Source organism: Selaginella moellendorffii, unplaced genomic scaffold, assembly GCF_000143415.4.
Source record: "Selaginella moellendorffii unplaced genomic scaffold, v1.0 SELMOscaffold_123, whole genome shotgun sequence".
Lineage (NCBI taxonomy): Eukaryota > Viridiplantae > Streptophyta > Lycopodiopsida > Selaginellales > Selaginellaceae > Selaginella > Selaginella moellendorffii.
The window spans coordinates 307137-324017 of NW_003314384.1; the positions used below are offsets into that span (position 1 = coordinate 307137).

A 16881-nucleotide genomic window follows, 5' to 3' on the forward strand; every position below is an offset into this window, starting at 1 on the left:
CCACGTACAAGAGCCTGCGCCTTTGACGCTCCCGCGCTCGCTCCATAACCGAGACCATGTGTGTTGCCGTACAATCCACATATTTGTTTTCTATGCCGGGAAAGGATCCTGTGACTTGCTACATCTGTTCCCTTCTATGGTTGCCTGCTGGCGCTCTTCTACTTGTGGCTGCACGTCCCGGCCGGCAGCACAGCATCTGCGCCTAGCTCTCAGCCTTTGCCGCTACGAGGATCCTGGCACTGGCCAGTTGCCGACATTGCTTGCTTCTCCAACATCCAGCGTTGATCGACATCATGTCACAGCTCCATCGTGTAAGCAAGAATCTCCAGTAGCAGCCGCGGCTGGACTCTCGGCGACCTTCCTTGCATGAATTTTCACTCTTTGGTTAGAGATATTCGATACTACCGTCCTGAAGGTTCATTCCTCGCTTTTATTTATGCCATTCGCTCTCTCAGCCGTCAACCCGCGGTCGAGATCCAAGCCAAGACGAGGGTGGAGCTGCAGCAGCAAAGTGACGCCTTCGACGTGACCGAGATGGTGTGCCGGCTCTTCTATACATGCCTACTACTACTACCTTCTGTCCTATGTCAAGTATTACCTGCACAAGCATTGCTACAGCGATCGCGACCAGGGGCAGACGTTGCCGCCAGCCATGCCCATGCTTCACCTGGCACTCTCCTTCGTGCTCAACGTTACCTCCAGCTCGCAGGTGGTGCCACTTTCCTCGAGCGACATTGATATGTCCGAAGGATGATCGAGGTAGATAGTGTCCGGTCAAGATCAGCAACGACTATTTCATGTTTCATGAAATAGTCATCTGCTTCGGATGCAGGTTGTCAGATTTGTCTCGAACTGCCGCGGAGTGCTCCTCCAGCCTGTGGGGTGACAAATGCTTTATACAGTCGCCATAGTGGAGCTCCACACGTCCATTCTGGAGCTCGGCCCGAGCAAGACTGGGGGCCGCCTCTTCCATTCCTGGTTCCGTTACCCAGCAAAGCTAGAGCCATGGTCGAGCAAATCAATGTGTTTTACAGCCGGCTAGGATGGCCGCAGTGTAGAAACTCATCGCTGCTGGAAGAGGCAAGGTCGGGCTCGTAGACAATGACACCGACCGCGTTGCGACCAAGTGCGAGGTGTGCTAAGCCTGCCAAAGGCAAAGCGAAGGCTGAGGTTGGAAAAGAGCTTCGTGAACTTGTTGGCCGCGGTGAGCTTGCAGGGGGAGGAGGAGCAGGAAGAGTGCAGCTGGATGCTGGACGACCTCCGCTGCCGTGCAGCTGTTGGAGGCTACCAGATGCTCAAGCCGCTGCTGCCGGTCCTGAAAAACAGGGGTGTCAATCTCCTACATTGTGGAGGTGTGTGCCTGATCTTGTTAAACCGACATGGTTCTACGTGTGCATGGGTGGCAGTAGCTGCGATACAGGAAGAATTCGGGGAGCTCCCATCTTTCCAAACTACGCCGACGGCGGATTCAACTGCCTGCTTCCGATATACATCAAGGCTGATTTCCCTCGGGGCTTCAAGCTGCCCGGTACGGATATCTAGAGCTCCACACCAAGCATGATAAATGTTTTGCAGATGCCCCACGGGAGATTTAGCAGCACTTGTCGGAGCCGACCATAACACTGTGCCAAAACGTGACGGAGCCAGTGCTCGGCATGGCAGCGTGCCCGTGCCAGTTATAGCGCCGCGGACTTGGACGACAAGGCGTTATTGTGCTTGGTGTGCTGCTCCTACACCCACGGAACAAATACCACCTTGAGCGAGGGGCGGCGAGTGACAAGGCGATTGCTGTGGTCATTGGGAAATGTGAGCTGGGGCCTCTACTTCTCAAGATGCTCAAGGTGGGAGAAGGATCTGATACATTTGCTTACGATTGCAATGCACTTACTGGTGCTATGAGCAGGAGTTGCAGGGGGGAGGCGAGCAGGAGATGCTTAACAAGCAGCTCGCCTGTTTAGGCCTGGGATAAGCCTCTTGCACTGCCTTGCTGGTGCTTAACTATGTTGTAGCTCTTGGAGCCTCGGCTCCCTGGCCTGGAAAGTTTTTCAAAAATTGCACTCAAACACAAAATCACTTTGCTATTGCTTACCTTTGAGAGGGAGCGAATCAAAGGCCGAAGGAGTGTTTGGATACTTGACCCTGTGCACGACGCTCCCGCTCTGCTTGATCATGGACGCTGACTTGTCTTCTTGAGGAGAGCGGGCTCTCAGTAGTGAGAATACGTGATTATTTAGACCCCTTGCTCTTCTTGCATTATCCAGAAAGTCCTCCAGCTCCTGCACAAAGCCATGCCATGATCGTAAACCTTTCACAAAAATAATCATACGAAGTAAAGATACCTGTCCATATGAAGGACCATACACTAGAGCTGGCTTCCTTGATCTGTCGTGATGGATGGCGGACTCGGCTTCTTCTACACTTAACAGATGATAAATGAAGTCCAATAGCTCAAAGCGTTGCTGCTGCCCAAGGAAGTATACAATAGCGCAGCCACCCCAAGCCACCGAGTCACCAAAACACTCAAAGTTCGGGCCGGCCTCGGCAAGTGACTCGCCACAAAACACCTGTGCATGCACTTCAGTTTACAGTGATCCTAACAGAACAGGAAAAGAAAAAAAAAACACAAAAGCGTCAAGCTTACGAATTGAATGCCACTGTATATCCGATGGTACTCCTTGGATGTTGTGATTTCGATGAGCCCCGTCTTCGATGGGGAGCTCCATTTCTCCCGAAAGCTATCGAGTACAACGCTCAGATACGCCAGTGTGTACTCAAGGACGCTACCAGTTTGGATGTTTTTCATGTACAGCGAGCCTGTGATGAATATTAAGTTAGCGTTAGCAAGCTTGGACGACAACAAACCTGTAACTTCAGCTTGCTTCCCCATTGCAACGAACGCAGATGGCGCCAAGCACAGTGGATGTGCTGCACACGCGCTGGCGGCCTCTTTAAAAAGAGCCAGGAAGGGGCTATCTGTGGCGTCAGCAGCGTATCTCTGAAGGCCATTCGGTCCCGGAGCAATGCCCAGCCAAGGTGCTACTTGTACCATCTGACTCGTCTCGGTTTCTTTCTGCCAGAAAACAAAAAGCTTTGTCAAGAAGAAAGGAAGAAATGAAATGCAGCACCATACCATTGCCATATCCAGCAACGACATAAGGAAGAGCAACGTTCCAATTTCTTTCAGACATTCTATAAAGTTAACTTTCCCTTCGTAGCTTGTTACCCACTGAAGTTGCTCCTTCAGGATTTTCATTGCCCCTGCACAAAGAAACAAATATTAGAACAACTCCAGCAAACTCAGTAGCTCACCCGCAACACCAGCTTCTGGAGTCGGGAGGTTTATCGCCTTCGGCATGGCTCCACGAAGATCACCAACACTGGAATCTAGAGACGACGTGATCTGTTCAAAACACACGCAATAAAACACTCGGATCAAATGAAAACCACACACTGACCTTTTGAGAAAGGTGATCCAACAAAGCTCGGATAAGCCAAGGTAGCGAGCGAGAACCCAGCAGCTTGACTATGCACAGCATGTGAGGCAATCCAAAGAACTTGCTGAAAAGATCGGTGTACATGGCATGTGCCATGTTCAAGTCCTAAGAAACAGAATGTCAACTCAACATGAAAACAATCAGCAACCTTACCGGAGTGCCACAAAGGAAACTGTAATCCGCGTGGGGAACTGGAGCACGTCGAAAGGCTCGCTGGCAGGCCTTAGGTGACCTGATGAGCCTTAAGCTTGAGTTGCATAAAATGAAGTTCGGAATAACATCGTTCTGAATCTCCGAGAATATCTAAGGAGGAAAATCATTTAGAAATCGAGTAGCATGAGCTCTACCTGCGATGCTAGTCGAGAAGAAAACGACACCATTGAAATATTCTCCATCATTTCCTCCAGGATAAGATTGAACGGATCTAGAGTGAGCTGATCTGCAAGAAGGCAATGCGTAGCTCGGAGAATTTCAATTAAATGGTCGAGCTCCTGTGAAGTTGGTTAGGAACAACGTCACAAGTCGAAGTGTTAAACGTACCACAATGGTGCAGAGGTCATGGGATTCAAACCGCTCAAGTAAAAAGTCAAGATTTTCGCGGAAAATTTTGTTTAGTCGCTGCTCAATGAGAAAAGCAAGGTCTATGTCCCGTCCCAATATCTGTGTTCAACGTGAGCATGCCAACATATAGTTGAAAATGGACATTGAAATACCTGAACTCGCCGCATCTGAAACAATGGCTCGTAACGTTTTGGAAATACCCGGAATTTGTCCTGAAGTTCGGAACTGGCGACGAATGTTGCATCAAGTTGCTTGCTGAACAGACGTGGTAAATTACGCAACAAATCTAACGCTGCCGGCACACACACCTTGAAGCCCGACTTTTGTAGTAGGAAAATATGTGCTCACTCAATTTAAAAACCAGCTGGTCAAAGCACAAGTCAACCTGTAACAGACGACGACTTGGCAGTAAATCCAGCGTGCTTGTGTAATCTACTTACCTCGGCCTCGACCTCATCGTATAGAAAGCGTTGCTTGAGCCTACGGAGCGCATGCTCTGCAGAGTCATTATAAATATCAAATGGCACCAAGACGCTCTCGAGTAAAGCAGCATCTTGAGATTCTAGTATATAATCCACCAGCATCCACGGAAAAGAACACTCGATAGGAAACTGTAACATGCATTCAAAGAACCAGTAACGTCAGTAGAATACTTGACAGCGAGTACCTGTATTACACGAGAAGTTTCCAGATAAAACTCACGGAACCAGATAAATCCGAGATCGGTGACATGAAAAATCGTAGCTGAATTATCATGTTTAAGGAAGCATGCAGAGAATGAAATGCATAAATTCACCTTTGTAATCGAGGATGTAGGGGTAAAACGCCAGCTTGTTGAAGAACAAGTCGAGTTGTTTCATGTCGGCTGATGCGATCTCAGTTTCGTTACTTCCAAAAAATACTGCAGCTTTCTTGGGACTCCCAGAGATAAGTTCGTGGATCAGAAATTGCAGGCAATGAAGCTGAAAGGAGAAAAGTCAAATAGATTTAAAGAGAATGCCGAAAGGCTACAAACCTGGGCAGCCGTAGGAGCTGTAGCCCGAACCGTGATTGGAAATCTATCAGTTTCATCTTTCGTCTTCCTGAAAGATCCTTTCTCTTGATCACCATTACTATTTGTCCAGTCCGCTGCGATGGTCCTCATCTCAGTAACGATTCTAAGATCAAAACAACAATGCGCATCAGTTATTTTGATGTACTAATGTCCTTACCGAGATAGTTCTTTCTTTTTCTTCATGGAAGTTCGCAGCATCAAGGAAAGCTTGTTTTGCACAAAGTCTTGCAATTGCGAATGTATGAGTTCGCATACTGTCTCGGCAACTTGAGTATCAACGTGCTCCAGCATGGAGCCAACACCCTTGATATAGCTTATCAGCTCCACCATAGCTTTTCTTTCTTCGGGGGAATAGTTGCAGCGTACAACCTTAAAACCAAACGCTCAAAACTTAGCATCTTAATCGACATGCCAGCCATACCTTCTCATAGTCTGTGACAACAGCTGAGACATCCTCGTCGTATGGAGTGGCTTCTTTTGAAGGTCTGGAGAACTTCCAAGCACACTGCTCCCACACGCGGCCTGTCCATTCACTAAGACACTGAAAGCCTTCAAGAATTGCCATGTAGACATCCTCCTTGATCTTGGCACTGAGAGCCTCGTCTACGTTTCTGGCACACTTTAGAAGCTGGAGCTGCAAAGAATAAAAAATGGTCGGAATATTACTCGACACATACAATGAGCTTCTTACCTTGTTTATCGCAGCAGCAAAGTGCAAGCAGAACTCGTCATGAGCGAAGCGAATGGCAGGCATGTGATGTATGATCAGATACTCTTTCTGATACGTTCTCCTCGTCAAGGCGACAAAAAGAAAATAAAAACATGGCCACCAGAGAAAGGATATTCTAAAGCTTCACGGGGAGCAAGCTCGTGGGGTGCAGGCAACGACGTCAATCTGCTTTGAGCCGCAACTTTCCGAAAGTAAGGCGACAGTTCTTTCAGCATGCTTGCAGGCGAAAGGTGAAGATCTGGAAATGCGGGAATTACCGGATCACTCTAAGAACAGAAACAAATCATTTATCAGAAGGAAACTGGAAATGAAATGTACCCGAAACACCCGGATGAGCCTGTTTATTTTGATCTTCTTGAATGTTGAGTCGCCTTCTTTCTCAGAGGAAATGGCGAGAACCACCAGAACGGGTAGCACCCTGAGCAATACATGCCTCTCGGAGTAAAGGACAACATGGTCGGACTCCAATGCATCCAGGCAGAAGTTGATCAAAACTTGAAGGAGGTCTTCCAAGCTGTTCAAGCTCATGTAAGAAAAACGGAAAGGAGAACAAAGCATACTTGTTCACTCGGAAAAGTTCTGCCTGTATATTAAGCAAGATGGCCCATCTTGTACTCAGGAAAATCTGCACAATTATAAACCTCAAGGTATGGAGAAAAAGTAGAGATACCTGCAGGTCATCCAGTTCTTCTCTCATGGAATCCGTATCCGGCCACTGGGTGCTTATTTGAGTGAACGTTCTGTGAAATCAAATAGTCCGGCGGCAGGGAAAAAGATAGAACGCAATAAATAGTGATCTCACCTCTTGTACCATGAAAAATCATTTGGGATGCTTGCTTTTGCATTCTTCAAATGGTCGAGTTGCAAAAGAACATCGAGAAGCTTTAGAATACACCTGTATGCTTGGAAGTTGTGATGCAAAACGAAAAACAAAGAAGTATCACATACCACATATGTGTCACGGTTGGACCATTAATTCTTCTCTCCGGCCGACAGAACTTTTGCATATTGCCTGCGAGCTGTGAAAATAATGAGCACTTACAGAAGCACTCGAAAAATCATATCATACTTTTGACGCGGCTGTTGTTTGCCAGCGCTGGATGTCACGTAAGCGGCCGATCTCAATGTCGAGCACTTGGTACGTTTCCAGGTACAAATCTGCCTGGCTCTGTTTCATGGAGTCGGGGAGCTACCGATCCATTATAAGAAGAGAGCCAAGTGAGTCGAGCAAGTCGAGAGAGTCTTGGAACAATCTTTGCAATAGCTACCTGTGGGAGAGCCTTGACACAGCTGCGATACGTATAGAGGATAGAAACCATCTCGTTGCCTTGCTCCACCAGCACATTCTGTAAATCTCGATATAAGTAAGAAGTCGTCCAGAGAAAACCAACAAACCAGCTGATTGATCGACTTAGAGTCTTCCGTGAGTTGTAGCTGGTAAGCAGCAACATCCTCGTAATCTGCCAGGTTTTTTAATCGGGTGAGCGAGCGAGAGATCCATACTCCCTAGCTAGTACTAAGTAGAATGCGATCGTGTATTACCGAGAGGACTTTGAGACGCATTCTTGCCAGTGAGAAGCGTGACAGCAAGCCCTTGAATGTCCGGCTGGTTGCCCTGGAGCAGCGGCAAAGCTTTTCATCCATGGAATCACAAGGTGCTTGCGCTTACCTCCAAAGCAAATGTGGATAGCGCTGCCACCGCTTCCTCCATTCCGCGCCCTCCTGGAGCTCTCTCTCCCAGCCCTAGGAGCTAACAAGACACACACGAAACTCTCTCTTCTGTATAGATCGGGCAAGGAATATACAGCGAATAAGTTATTGGGTGTTAAGTAGTGTACAGGCGAAAGGAGATCACAGGCCAAACTTTGGTATGATCTGGACGATAACATCGCACTCGCTGACGTCCTCGTGGTTGTCTACGTTATTGTCTCGCGGGAGCTGCATGGAGCAGTAGTGAACCGCGTCGTCCACAGTCAAGAAGATCCACCGCTGTCCCAAGATATCGACAAAGCCACCCCTGTGCAGCCTCTCAATCACTTCGGCTCCAGGATTCGCTAGAACTAGCTGCGCATTAGATGGAAATCCATGTCAAAAGAAAGACAAAAAGAAAGGTGATTCAACGAATCCCTCTACCTGAATGTCTGACGCCTTGAGCGCCCTGTGGATCTCCACAAAGGCGTGGATTCCCGACGTGTCGATGCTCATGACAGCTGAAACACGGCGTCCAATAGTGTTACATGCGCAAGAACAGAAAGAAGCTTACGAGAGAGATCGATTACGAGAAATCTGAGAGGCGAGGCCTTTGCGAGATTCGTCTCCTGCTCTATCCATCTTATGATCCTGAGAGCCACCATGAAAGAAACAAGCTTTGTCACTGTTCTCCCGTTTCAAAGGCTTGATCGAAAACACCGTACCTACGCGAAAGTGAATTTACCTTTCTCTGACGTAATTGGCATTGGAGAAGTAAATCGCGGCTTCGATGCGGACGACCAAGATCCCCGGTACTCGAATGGCCTGTGGATACTGCTCGATACTCCGATAGATGCTCGTCCCCGGAATCTTTCCCAGGATCGCAGCATGAGGCCTGGTGACGTGCAGCAGTACCTTGAGCACAGAGATGCCAACCTGCGAGCCATGGGGTCGATCGTGTCAGTTTCGGATAACGAGCATTCCTTTCTCAAACATGAGTTCTTCGAAACTCAAGCTTACCGCCACCGAAAGTCCCAGAGGGATGGAATGGAAGATAACACCGAAGAATGCTCCCATGCACGCCAGGAAGTCGATCTTGTCCACCTTCCATATCTCGTAAGCTGCGACCGGATCGATCAAGCCCACGAGCGCGCAGAAGATGATGACCGAGAGTATAACGTTGGGAGTGTAGTGAAAGAGCGGCGTGAGTGCCAAAAGGGTCACCATGACTAGAGCCGACATGACAATGCTAGAAACCGGTGTCTTGCAGCCGGCGTTGTGGTTCACTGCGGTCCGGGACATCGCCGCTGCATCAACAATGAAAGTTATGCTTCGATCATGCGTAAAGATGCTCTAGTCTTACCAGATGATCCCATGCACGACAAGCAGGAGCCAATCAAGTTGATCATGCCGCTGGCGATCATCTCCTTGTTCCCATCAATGTGGTAGTTTTTAAGCGACGCAAACGTTCGGCCCACCAGGATGACTTGCTGCCAAGGCAAGCATGTTTCTCTGAATGAATTACTCAACACCAAGCCTCCGAGTTACCAAAGCGATTGACAAGAATTACCATGAGTCCGACGAGGCCAAGCACCACCCCAATCTTGACAGATTTGACGAGGAATGGGCCGTGGAAGGACAAGTAGCGCAGAGATGGCGGATTCAATCCCTTCCTCAAGTTCCCGACCTGTATATATAGAGTTTGCCCAAGGAGTTATGCTCGAGAGGGAAGAACTTACGATGCCAACGCTGTGGTGGTCGGCCCGTGTGAGGAAGACGATGAGCGTGGAGAGGGCGACGGATGTAACCGGGGCCACTGCCGACACCCAAAACAGACGCTTTTTTCGCTTGCTCTGCAAACAACGCCAGCTGACTTATATATGTGTCTTATATGTGATCGCCATCAAGATCATCGCACGCAAAGCCAAACTTACAATCACTCTGGCCGTCGTCAGCAGCGAGATGAAGAAGACGCCAAACACGATGGTCCTCCAGTTCCACTGCCCATCAAACGTTAAGACGAACAAGTTGAAGCTTCTCTAGAGACTAGACTAGGTAGGAGATCTCACAAGAAAAACCGACCTGGGAGGGGTGCTGGAAGATGGAGTGCACGACCGAGACGATATCAGACTTCCTGGTGAAGTGCGTGAGCCCAAGAATGCCTTTGAACTGCTGGAGCGCCACCACCAGCGACGCCCCCGACATGAAGCCCACGGTGGTGGCGTGGGAGAGGAAATCGATGACAAAGCCCAGCCTGACATGGTGCGAATTTGATCACCTATCGCGAGGAAGAAGAGCCCTACTTGTACTTTACCTGAAGAAGCCGAGCATCGCCTGGAACAAGCCGGCAAAGAAGACGGCCATGAAGGCGAGGCGGAGATGGTCCTCGACGCTCTCGTTGTGAGCGCCCAGCTCCGATCGCACCAGGCTTCCCAGCAGCAGCGCGAACACCGCCTCGGGACCCATGGCCACATCCTTGGAGCTCCCGAAGAGTGCGTAGATCACGGGCGGGACGACGCAAGTGTCTACAAGGACAAAAGCGATTATCAACTTTGGAGCATGACGAAGAGCTTGTGTGTGCTTTCTTACATAGCCCCAGCACTGCAGGCAGACCCGCGAGCCTTGCGTACGCGATTCCCTGTTACCAGATCATCGGAGTGAAAGATTCAGTGGGATTCTTGAAGTAGCTAGATAGAACTTAGAAGCTTTACTTGTGGGATGGAGAGGCTGGCGATGGTGATCCCGGCGATGAGATCGCTCTTGAAGTAGGCTTGCTTGTACTTGGGCAGCCACTCGAGGATGGGGAAGACGTACTGGGCAGCCATGGCGATCTTGGTGGCGGGTGGCTGGTTCTTGAAGTGGCGGAAGGGATCGTCCGGGAAGAGCGTCTCCCTGGACGCCGAAGACAATTTCCGGAACGCGCTCTTGCGCGGCGCTCGCTGCACCTCCTGCATGCTGTGCACATTGATGGAGCCCGGCTGCACGATGTATCGCTCCGACGAACCCGACACGATCCGGGACAAGGACTGTTCCACGCCTCCGCGGCTCTCCCCTGATCTGTTCTGGTAGCTCTCCAGCTGCCCAGCTTGTTGCTGCTCGTCAATCTTGTGCTCATCCATGGTCGCCAATTGGTGGTAAAAACACTATTGATCAAAGAACACAAACCTCTCGAGGTCTCTTGCTATAACTAGTTAGAGGAGAACCGATTGAGCTTAGAGCTCTAGCTTGGAGCTGAGAGGAATGATCTTTCAAAAGGCAAAATCATAGCGAGTCGAGACGAGGATCTTTTCCTTTATAGGCAGGGGATTCCAACGGGATTCCTATATCACCCAGAAATGCTGCCCGCATTCCCAGAATCGAGAAAGGGAGCGCCTAACTTAGCCTCCATTCTTTTTTCCAAGCTTGCAATCTCACCCCCATTATACATATGATAGATTCACAAGGACCACCGAGACGACCCGCGTGGACCGCCACCTCGGCTCAAAGTGTGTACTTAAGTACACGCTCCACGTATTTCCCTTCCAATATTCTCACGCATATTCGATCGATCATCAAGGATTTTGGTTTCTTTTCCTTGTTTTTCAGGTGGTTCTTTGGGCATTTGGGTTATGCGCTTGGGCGACACAACAGCTTCTGTTTGCCATGTTCCAGTGCTTTACGCGATGAGCTCGTAAAAATTCCAAGCTTATCTATGCATACATGTAAAGCGCTGGGTCCGATCGCTGGCCAGCGCTAGAGAAAAGGAGAGCGAGAGGTGTCGATCGCAGATGCAATTTTTTTGAAGATTCGAGATGTCTCTAGGCTCATGCACCAGTGTCCGTGGTCACGAACATATTCGATTCCGCTGGTCGGTGAAGGCAATGTTTTTGAGATCATCCTTTTCACAACCAGTTTGATTCAACACGATCACCACCTTAATTTCGGACAACTCTACGGTGCCACGCCTCGGAACTTCTCCCCAGTCACGCAAACGAAACGATTAAGGCTCCTGTGTGAGGGAGATTCTCTCGTGCTTTAAAATGGACTCTGCCTCCATGGCTTCTGGATATAGATTAAAAAACTCATGCATGGAAGTGGTGCACTGATCATGTAATAGAAGAGCAAGAAAGCATGACATAGTTGGATTCATGGGCAGACGTGCTTCTTCAATTGGAGTAATAAAAATCGTGTGTTTTGCCACTCACCCCCAGAGAGATCTGCCATGATATTTATTCCTCACCTGTGGATTTCTTCTTGAGTGGCATTGGTTGGAGCCCAAGTCGACCAGCAATGGAAACGACAATCACATGAGCAAATTATGCACCCACCCTCCCTCCATTTTTTGATATATTGTATGCTCCTGAAAGAAGCTTTCCGGACGACCTCTTTCTCGAGATCGGGCTTGGCCTCGATTCGGATGTGTTGGTCAGATCATTATTTCTTCCTGGTGACGTCGACTTGCACTCGCTTGCATCAATCAATCGCTCCAGAAGAGGGAAAGAGAAGCTTGACATTTGATGTCAAAAGCAAGTTGATATGTGGAAAAGGTTGGTCATTGGTGGGGAACAATGCCTGCAGGGGAGAACAATTGGCCGAGCATGCCACAACAGGACAGTGTACTTCAGTAAAAAAGAAGAAAGAAGAGAAAAAAAGCTCGATCGCCCGGCTGCATTTTCAAAAGGAGATTGGAATCTCTTCGCAAAGAAGAACACGAAGATTGCGATTCAAAGCAGGCTAGGCCAGGGACGCACACACACCCACACTGCGGGAAGAACAATCCAGAGTGGGATTCTTGTTTATGTTTATCTAGTGTCTTCTAAACTTAGAAGTTTCACTACCAAAACAAGGGTTCCATTTTCCATTTTCCATTCCCCATTCCACTCGGTGCTCAACTTGGGCGCCCTCCAAGGTACGAGCTACTTTGCTTGCTTTGTTGACTGTTCGTCAGTCCCCAAAACTTTGGTGTCGATCTCTCCTCTATTTCTCAATCAGTCCTTTTTCTTTTTTCCTCCCATCATCTTTGTATGGTCACTTCTGGCATCTCCTTCGTCTTTTGCAAATTGACTGAGCAGTACTCCACTGCGTCGTCCACTGTCAGGAACACCCATTGCTCGCCCAGCTTCTCCACGAAACCCGACTTGTGTAGAGTTTCTATGAGGTTTGCCCCTGGGTTCGCTAGAGCCAGCTGCATTGTTTTTAACTTTAGATTTTGAGAGAAGAAAAAGAGAGAAAGATTTACCTGCATTTCCATCAAGTTTAGATTTCTGAGAATCTCTCCCAGGACGTGAAGCCCAGACGTGTCGATGGTCATGACCGCTGATCATGGGTGAGTGTTACATCAGAGAGACAGAGAGAAAGGTTAAGAATGTGTGATGAGCTTACGTGTGAGGTCGAGTATGAGGTATTTTAATGCGCTTTCACCCGGAAGCTTGTCTCTCCCTTGCTCTTCCTCTATATATCTTGTCAGCCTGGCGATAGATTACACACGCCTTTTAGACTTTGTGTAACAGGAGGACTAACTAACCTTTCTCGTATGTAGTTGGAGTTTGAGAAGTAAATGGACGCGTCTATGCGAACTATGAGAACTCCCGGGATCCTTACAGCTTTGGGGTATTGCTCGATGCTCCTATAGATGCTGGTGCCAGCAATCTTGCCTAACGTTGCTGTGTGTGGCCGGCTGACATGCAGCAAAATCTTTCCGATGGAGATGGCAACCTGGAAGTTAAAAGTTCCACAAAATCATGGTGATTTTTCCGACTTCTTTGCATGCTTTTGATGGACTCACCGCTATGAGTAATCCCAGCTGAATGGACTGGAAGCAGACGCCGAGAAACGCTCCCAGGCAGGCCAGAAAGTCGATCTTGTCAACCTTCCAGATGTGGTACGCTTCCACGGGATCGATGAGTGTGATGAGAGCGGAGAAGATTATCACAGAGAGGATGACGTTGGGCGTGTAGTGGAAGAGTGGTGTCAAGGCGAGAAGTGTTACCATGACGATGAGCGCCATGAAAATGCACGACAGCGACGTCTTACATCCCGCGCTGTTGTTCACTGCCGTTCGCGACATTGCTCCTGGAAGTTATATGATCGATCAGCGAAGTGTAAGTTCTCTTTTTTTTCCTTGCATGACTAACCAGTCGTGATGTAGCAGGACATGCAAGACCCCGTCATGTTCACCATTCCAAAAGCGATCATCTCCTTGTTGCCGTCGATATGATAGTTCTTGATCGATGCAAATGTTCGTCCCACCGCAATAGCTTCCTGTGGACACAAACTCTTCAGTCAACCATGATCCGTGATAGCCACTTTGGTACGTACCATGAGACCGATGATTGCTACAATGACCCCGTTTTTCATTGCCTTTGATACCAGAGGCCCGGTCAGGTGTAGCTCCTTGAAGGATGGAGGATTGATCCCTTTCCTGAGCTGTCCTACCTACGAACAAGCAAGTAACTTACGGCAAGAGCGAGCGAATGAAAAGATTACAATGCTGAGGTGCTCGTTGGCGTGCGTTGCAAACACACACACCGTTGCCAGGAACACCGATGTTACAGGTGCGATAGCTGAAAGCCAGAAGAGTTTCTTGTTCCTTTTGCTCTGCACAGACAAGCACCACGTCGTTAGCTTTCTTTTCCTTTTCTCTTCCTGGCTGTCAACTTACGATTTGCCTCATTCCCAGAAGGAAGGTGAGGAAGCAGATCCCAATCACAACGGTTCGCCAATTCCACTGCCAACACAATACCAACACGAAACAAGCCGGCTGTCGTCAGTACTTGCTCTAGTATATCCTTTTTCGAGACTCGTCCTTCCGACGTATTGCGACAGGCGAGCTGAAACCTTACATGTGCTGGGTCACGGAAGATGGAATGTAAAACGGAGACAACGTCCGATTTCTTGGTGAAGTTTTGGATGCCGAGGATGCCTCTCATCTGCTGAAGGCACACGGCAACCGCCACCCCGGCTACGAACCCAACAGTCGCTGCGTGCGATAGGAAGTCAATGACAAAGCCAAGCCTGCCACCAAGCAAAACAAAATTTTACAGCAGTGTTCCTCGAGCACAGACAAAGACACAAGAAACCGAAGGCTGACCTGAGAAATCCCAGCGAGAATTGGAAGAGGCCCGCAAAAAAGGTGGAAGTAAAAGCGAGGCTCAAGTGTGCTCGCGGGTCCGTTACTTCGGGTCCGAGGTCCTCTCGGATGAGAGTTCCCAGCACAATGGAGATGACCGCAGCTGGTCCTACGGCCAAGTCCCGGGAGCTGCCAAAGATGGCATACACCATCGGCGGGAGAAAGCACGAATCTTCAAAGCAAAGTTTCCAGCGTTAGTTTACTCGGGCCAGTGCAAAGAGAAAGGACTTCACTTACATAGTCCTACAACTGGTGGCAAGTTTGCGAGCTTGGCATAAGCGATTCCCTGCGGTTGACAGACAGTGACAAGCTCTTTAGCAGCTGGAAGAATGGCTACGTGATGGAAAGTTACCTGGGGGATTGACAGGCTTGCTGTGGTGATGCCAGCGATGAAGTCATTCTTGAGGAAGCCGAGCTTGTACTTTGGAAGCCAGTCGAGAATGGGGAAAAAGTATTGCATCAGCATGATGGCCTGGCGGTGCGACGGCTTGTTGCGAAAGTGTCGAAACGGATCGTCCGGGAAGAGCGTCTCCTTGGAAGTGGTGGAGAACGTTTGGAGCAACGACTTTGCGGGTGGACGTTGCACTGCCTGGGAGATCACCTGGTCTTTGATGCTGATGACTTCCACATTGTCCAGGTCCGTGTCGTTGACGTGATCGTGGCTTTCCTTTTGCACCATACTGCCGCACTGCTTTGCTTTTGCTTTTGCTTGCTTGCTCGCTCGACCGGGATGGGATTTCTCTTTGCTTTCTTTGTCTTGACACTATCACGGATTGTCTCTTTTCTTCCTTGATTCCAACCACAGCAATGCTTGCAGGTCACTTCTCTGCACGAGAGAGAACGAGATGTCAAGAGAAGGAAAGAAAAGAGTTAGAGCATTTCATATCACGAACCAAAAGGCAAGACGTGAAGTGATGGGAAGAACATGTGCGATGATGAGTGAGTGAGAATGATCAGATCGGGCTAGTACTGACACTATCTCTCAGAAGCACTGTGAATGATCGGCGAAAACGAGCGACGCAAATCTCAGAGTTTCATGGTTGGAAACAAGATCCAAGTTGTTCTTCCTCCTATCACATTGAAGGCTAGAACTCATTCACTTGAGAGGACGGATCGCGATTCGCGAAACTAGAGGATCATAAAAAGCTTGGAGATAAAGAGGGAATGAAAGGAAGGACTTTCAAAGTTAAGTTGAAGGAAAAGAGAGGAGTGCTCACGAGAGAACAAAGGGGCGCTCGTCTTGTATATATACGGACCGCATCAAAGATTATTCAAAACGAAGAGCTAACCGGGGAAAGAAAAAGAGAGAAATCACGGGTTTCAACTCTTGGACATTTCATATATCTTATACCATAGCTTTATGGGAATGGGATCTTTGATTTTGGCTTGGCCAGGAGATGGCGACCGCCACTTAGGACTGGGAAGGACTGACTTGGAAGTTTTTGGCATGGAAGCATTCTTTAAAGATCGCCCGCGGAGGAAATTTCCACGGAGCTGTATACTTGGACTAAACTCGGTAGTGATGGCGCTGGAGATATGAGCGCGAGGATGGAGAAGATTCTTAACAAGCTCCAATCAGTGGAGGAAGAAGGCCAGAAGAAACCCAAGGAGAAAAAGCGATTGTAAAGGAAGAGATGGAAGAAAAAGAAGAGGAGCAAATGGGACACTCATAGCTACTGCAGCCCTGTTGCTCTGTTGTGTGACTGGCAGCTATGGGGACAACCAGCCAAGCGCTGTAAGCTTTTTTTCCCCTTGGGCTCCTCTTTGGTGGCTCTTGTGGCTCGCCCCCTCAAACACCAAAAAGAGGACACGAATAATGCACGAAAGGAGGATTCATGCCTTCTTCCACATCATGGAAAAGATGGCAGATGGAAAATGTCAGCATCCATTCGTCAAATCCTAGCATCGATTCACTGAGACAAACGAGGAGGCAACAACGTCGCTGAGTGGAGGAGTGGTGTGGTACCATCTTTCTCTCATTCCTTGTTTTAATTGGATTTCCATTCCATCCGACCGACACGCAACAGGTAAGCTGGAGCTACGGGCCGCCCGCGATTTGGCGAGCCCAGAATCACGAGCAATTTGGAATGGAATGGAAGCTCGAGTTTTTCAATTGGAATCCCCTGTGGCATTGGGACCAGTCGGCTCCATGGATACGAGATAAGCATACTTAAACAAATCCATGGCTCTGGGATGTTGCGTGAAGCTGCCAAGGACTCGCTTGGATCTTTGTTTTTGGGCTGCT

General features: G+C 48.8%; 3 protein-coding genes and 1 long non-coding RNA gene across 5 annotated transcripts; 1 reads left to right on the plus strand and 3 right to left on the minus strand.

Annotated features, from left to right (window-relative positions):
* Window positions 1-1443: 1443 nt before the first annotated feature.
* LOC9633428 (protein PIR) lies at window positions 1444-7639 on the minus strand. Of its 2 annotated transcripts, none has more exons than XM_024665520.1 (31): window positions 7509-7639; window positions 7382-7454; window positions 7235-7299; window positions 7108-7185; window positions 6909-7028; window positions 6788-6858; window positions 6642-6734; window positions 6510-6579; window positions 6400-6464; window positions 6158-6353; window positions 5954-6105; window positions 5801-5894; window positions 5531-5743; window positions 5267-5478; window positions 5071-5212; window positions 4852-5017; window positions 4723-4799; window positions 4496-4666; window positions 4364-4440; window positions 4208-4310; window positions 4035-4154; window positions 3842-3985; window positions 3648-3779; window positions 3456-3599; window positions 3310-3400; window positions 3131-3258; window positions 2863-3070; window positions 2642-2814; window positions 2340-2564; window positions 2090-2276; window positions 1444-2028 (listed from the first exon to the last, which is right to left on the minus strand). In XM_024665520.1, the coding sequence occupies exons 1-31, from the start codon at window positions 7548-7550 to the stop codon at window positions 1955-1957; spliced, it is 3906 nt and encodes a 1301-aa protein (XP_024521288.1). In that variant the 5' UTR covers window positions 7551-7639; the 3' UTR covers window positions 1444-1954. The 2 variants fall into 2 exon arrangements, with proteins under 2 accessions (XP_024521288.1, XP_024521287.1); XM_024665519.1 differs by having other exon boundaries at window positions 3648-3797.
* LOC112342905 (probable sulfate transporter 3.3) lies at window positions 7630-10854 on the minus strand. The gene is made up of 13 exons (XM_024665521.1): window positions 10240-10854; window positions 10118-10166; window positions 9843-10053; window positions 9611-9782; window positions 9463-9528; window positions 9268-9381; window positions 9099-9215; window positions 8892-9018; window positions 8549-8835; window positions 8274-8464; window positions 8103-8179; window positions 7973-8049; window positions 7630-7903 (listed from the first exon to the last, which is right to left on the minus strand). The coding sequence occupies exons 1-13, from the start codon at window positions 10645-10647 to the stop codon at window positions 7691-7693; spliced, it is 2109 nt and encodes a 702-aa protein (XP_024521289.1). The 5' UTR covers window positions 10648-10854; the 3' UTR covers window positions 7630-7690.
* Window positions 10855-12276: 1422 nt separating this feature from the next.
* LOC9644110 (sulfate transporter 3.1) lies at window positions 12277-15917 on the minus strand. Its single transcript, XM_024665510.1, has 14 exons — window positions 15530-15917; window positions 14989-15462; window positions 14874-14922; window positions 14598-14808; window positions 14350-14521; window positions 14169-14234; window positions 13994-14104; window positions 13826-13942; window positions 13642-13768; window positions 13293-13579; window positions 13032-13222; window positions 12890-12975; window positions 12747-12823; window positions 12277-12692 (listed from the first exon to the last, which is right to left on the minus strand). The coding sequence occupies exons 2-14, from the start codon at window positions 15313-15315 to the stop codon at window positions 12522-12524; spliced, it is 1992 nt and encodes a 663-aa protein (XP_024521278.1). The 5' UTR covers window positions 15316-15462; window positions 15530-15917; the 3' UTR covers window positions 12277-12521.
* On the plus strand, window positions 13494-14343 carry LOC112342903. The gene is made up of 4 exons (XR_002991104.1): window positions 13494-13608; window positions 13659-13817; window positions 13880-14061; window positions 14187-14343. It is a non-coding gene; the product is annotated as an uncharacterized LOC112342903 (long non-coding RNA).
* Window positions 15918-16881: the final 964 nt, after the last annotated feature.